Genomic DNA, 4,056 nt, shown 5'->3' on the forward strand with positions numbered 1-4,056 from the left:
TGGTCACCGTGGAGACGGGAAGCTCCAGGTGCGCCATCTTTACGTAGCCCGTAGGATTTCTTCCTCTAGTGAACGGAAGACACGTGCTGGCAGCATGGAGGAGCTAACGGAGGATGTGCGAGAGTTTCTTGGTGAACATCCCGAGTTGCAGCCCGTCCCGGGAAACAAGGTCACCGACTGCTGCTCATGGGATAACAGGGAATTAGTTTCAGCACCAGTGGTGACATTTAAAAAGTCTGCTAGCGCCATGGGTGATGTGTGAATCTTTGATACACTAGTGGTGACCTGTAAAAGTCTGCTATCACCCTGGGGTGATGTGTGAATCTCTGATACACCAGTGGCGACATGTTAAAAGTCTGCTACCACCTCTGGGTGATGTGTGAATCTCTGATACACCCTGGGGTGATGTGTGAATCTCTGATACACCAGTAACGACATGTTAAAAGTCTGCTACCACCTCTGGGTGATGTGTGAATCTCGTATACATCCTGGTGTAATGTGTGAATCTTTAATGCACTCAGTGGTGACCTGTAAAAGTCTGCTATCACCCTGGGGTGATTTGTGAATCCCTAATACTTTAGTAGTGACATCTAAAAATTCTCGGGTGCCCTACAGTGACATATGAATCTCTGCTAATCCCGGGAGTGACATGTGAATCTCTGATACTTGGTGGAATAATGTGTGAATCTATGCTACTTGGCAGAGTGATGTTTAAATATCTGCTACACCATGGGGGGAGATGTGCGCATCTCTTCTTTACCTTAGGATGACAGGGAATCTTTGCTGAATCTTTTCTGCACTCTGGGGTATTGTGGGAATCAGGGTTACACCATGTGGTTCCCCTGGAGCAAGGTGGGGAAGTGTACTTTGCCCTTGGCACAGATCTGTCACTCATTCAGTATATTATTGGACTTGTATGTCATGCACCCTCTGAATCCCTGGTCCATTTTTTATGTGTTGTGTACTTTACATTACATGTCATGTACTAAACATTACAGCTACAGTGATGAAGACCTTTCTTTGTGCTTTTTTATTCAGAATTTCTCTACATTGGGATTATGGCAGTCCTGACATCTTTAGGGCACTTTGCTTCAGATTAGCTTTCTCCTCCATCTTGTTTCAGTCTGGTATTTCATGAAATCCTGTGTTTTCTATCCCAGGTCCGTTTCACCTTGGCGGGACATGAGCTGCCCTGTAGACTCCTGGACCTGCAGAACTTTACTGCTGGGAAGAAATACAAGAGGCTGATGAAAGTGTCATTTGATTGCAGCAAATATGAACCTCATATTGTCCCCAGCACCAAGAATGAGTATGTTGGCTGTCTGATTTAAAAATGTTTGTGGTTTTAGTGAGACAAGGTTACATTTTTTTTTGCTGTTTGATTTCCAAGTTTCTGTTGAGCTGTCAAGATGTCACTGGGACAGTAAATGGCATCCATTATCAACAGAGAGCAGACTTGCAGAATTTGGTTGGTTGCTGTTAAAAAACAATTTAGCTATATCAATACCAAGAAGGCAGTCCGGTTGCTTTAATCTGTCAGACTAATAAAAATAAACCTAGTTGAATGATTAGGTAATAGCAATTTTCCTTTCAGGGGGCAGCTGTTCTGTAAGCTGACACTCCGGCACATCACAAAGAGCTTGGAAGATATTGAAAGACACATAAATGGAAAGCGTTACCAGCGAGCTCTGCTTAAATGTAAGTTACATGAAGATTGCTCTTCAGATCTACAGTTATGAATCTATGAGCAGTAGTTTAAGTCTGACACACCTCAGTTTTTACAAAGGTCACAGCTTTCCACTTATTGGAGCAGACAGTGCATGACTTCCAGGCTATGGTCTGTGTTGTGGTAATATAAGCCCTAACAGGGTATTCGCTTGGTCAATGCCTCCTGTAGTAGGTATATATATAAAGCTACTTGTTGTTAATAGCCTTCACTAGATTGGGCATTAGCTAGCACCTCCTGAATGACTGTCATGGACCTGTCTGTGATCAATGTGCTCATGTATTATGAATGTTTGTTCCAGTACAGATATTTCTATTGATCTTTTCCAAAAAAAAATATATCTTTAAAATAACTCTTTTTAAGATCGATATTCCAATAATAAAATTTGGAAAACAAATGTAAACTTACGCCTCTAAATATAGTTGACTATTCACAAACAGGCTGGCTAAACAAAATACACTGACCTCTTTTCTGATCATGGTATATTTTAAACCTACAACACACTCTACAGGGCTGTCAGATATGACTGGATTCAGGAAGGCTGCACAGACCATAATTGTTTACAAGCTTTCGATAAATCGCTTCCTGATTTTTTGTTTCAGATGAGGAATGCCAGAAGCTGGGGGTGGAGTATGTGCCTACCTGTCTTCGGAACAGGAACAAGCAACATAAAGTTGGGAATGAGAGACAACCTGCAAAGAAAGAACCATGGGAGCCAGATGATAGCAGTGGTGAGGACAGTGATTCTGGGGACAGTATGAGCGACCTTTACCCGGGTAAGAGAATCGCATTCTGCTAAGTCACATTTCTTGCTTCCTTGCAGCAAAATCCAAAAATTGCTACACAGCTTTCCATGTTTATTGTAAAGCTGTAATATGTCAGGCTGGCAGAGCTGTGAAACTTGCAAGTTGGGAGCCTGTTGGGAGGAAGTATGGAGGCTGCTGTTCTGCATTTGTATTTACTAGTTTCCTTGCTGTCAAGCTGATCTAAAAGCTTCAGTGCTTTCTAGGTAACTAGCTGAATAGAAGTGTTCAGATTTGATGTTCTGACGTCACCCTGATGTTTCCAAGTCAGTGACAAAGGATTGATGCTAGAGACAGCCAGGCAACTGGAATTTTTAAATGCCAGAGGTCAAAGTCTTTTTTATTTCTCTCAGTACAGGCATACTTTATATTATTATTAAGCGAGATTTATGTAGTGCCAACATATTACGCTGGGGTTGCAAATGACAGACAAATACAAACCGTGACACAGGAGGAGAGGATCCTGCCCAGAACAGCTTATGTTGTCAAATTTTTGCCACCCTGATTTCTGATGTCACCTTAAAAAAGTTTATACAAATCTAAAGCCTGGGGTCCAGTAAATAAATTAATAACTAATTCTCAATTTGAAACGCAACACCTGACAGGATCCTTTTTCATATGCTAATATGGAGCACAAACCCAAGCCTGACCCTTTATTATATTGCCAATCTGAAGCACAACACCTCACCTAAACACAGATTTTTTTTGTTATGTAGGTTTTACCAAACAAGTCATTCATACCAGCTTTTTTTTTCTTGTGATTTTTCTTGGTACACATACAAGAATACATTTACATGGAAAATTTGTACTAACAGGGCTGATTTGTGCTACTGCTGGGTGTCGGTTAAACCTTTGTATTTATATAAACGTTTTTTGCAGCACACATGTTCACAAAGAAAAACACAGATAATGGAGAAAATGGTGACATTGAATCAGACAGTGATGAAGAGATGGAAGTGGAAGAGAGTGTAAATAACAGCCAAACAAAACGGTCACAGGTATGCATGAATGAACTGTGGAACATTATCAATTATTCTTTATTATATAAATCTGATGTTCTCTCTTTCTGTCTTTCTGCAGAAGCAGGCAGGACCCTCACGCAAGAAATTAAAAAGTCACCATAAGAAATCTAAAAATGTCAGGAAGGCTGCAAAAAAGTGAATTGCATCTCCTCATAACCTTTTTCCACTTTGTAATTTATATTTCCAGAGGCAGGATTCAGTAGACACGATTACATTAATAGATAAGAGCTGTTATTACAGCTCCAGATTATTGCTCTGAATCTTGGGTCTTCACCAGAAATAACACCATCTTTTAAATATTCCAAACGATTTTAGGGATGTTGATAAAAGTATTTTGACATCTGTTTCTGAGTGTTGACAATCCAGATAGCAGGAAAGTGGTAACTCCACTGTCATGCAGAGTAAAGGGGCCTGATCACACATGAGAATTGCTGAGATTTCAGTGCTTTTTTTTCTACTTTCTATTGTGGTCTGTGAAATAAAGGTGTGCAGCTTGTGTGTACAA

At 40.6% G+C, this 4,056-nt stretch overlaps 1 protein-coding gene across 1 annotated transcript; it reads left to right on the plus strand.

Annotated features, from left to right (window-relative positions):
• Nucleotides 1-13: 13 nt before the first annotated feature.
• On the plus strand, nucleotides 14-4,056 carry SURF2 (surfeit 2). Its single transcript, XM_072430701.1, has 6 exons — nucleotides 14-169; nucleotides 1,161-1,309; nucleotides 1,595-1,698; nucleotides 2,329-2,502; nucleotides 3,409-3,527; nucleotides 3,610-4,056. The coding sequence occupies exons 1-6, from the start codon at nucleotides 95-97 to the stop codon at nucleotides 3,688-3,690; spliced, it is 702 nt and encodes a 233-aa protein (XP_072286802.1). The 5' UTR covers nucleotides 14-94; the 3' UTR covers nucleotides 3,691-4,056.

Source organism: Pyxicephalus adspersus, chromosome Z, assembly GCF_032062135.1.
Source record: "Pyxicephalus adspersus chromosome Z, UCB_Pads_2.0, whole genome shotgun sequence".
NCBI classification, from domain to species: Eukaryota; Metazoa; Chordata; class Amphibia; order Anura; family Pyxicephalidae; genus Pyxicephalus; species Pyxicephalus adspersus.

Excerpts from the sequence above, each read along its gene's own strand:
- SURF2 (XM_072430701.1), top strand. The coding sequence starts at position 95 with ATGGAGGAGCTAACGGAGGATGTGCGAGAGTTTCTTGGTGAACATCCC. Across the intron at positions 170-1,160 it reads AGCCCGTCCCGGGAAACAAG|GTCCGTTTCACCTTGGCGGG; the intron begins GTCACCGACTGC and ends TTTCTATCCCAG. Across the intron at positions 3,528-3,609 it reads GCCAAACAAAACGGTCACAG|AAGCAGGCAGGACCCTCACG; the intron begins GTATGCATGAAT and ends GTCTTTCTGCAG.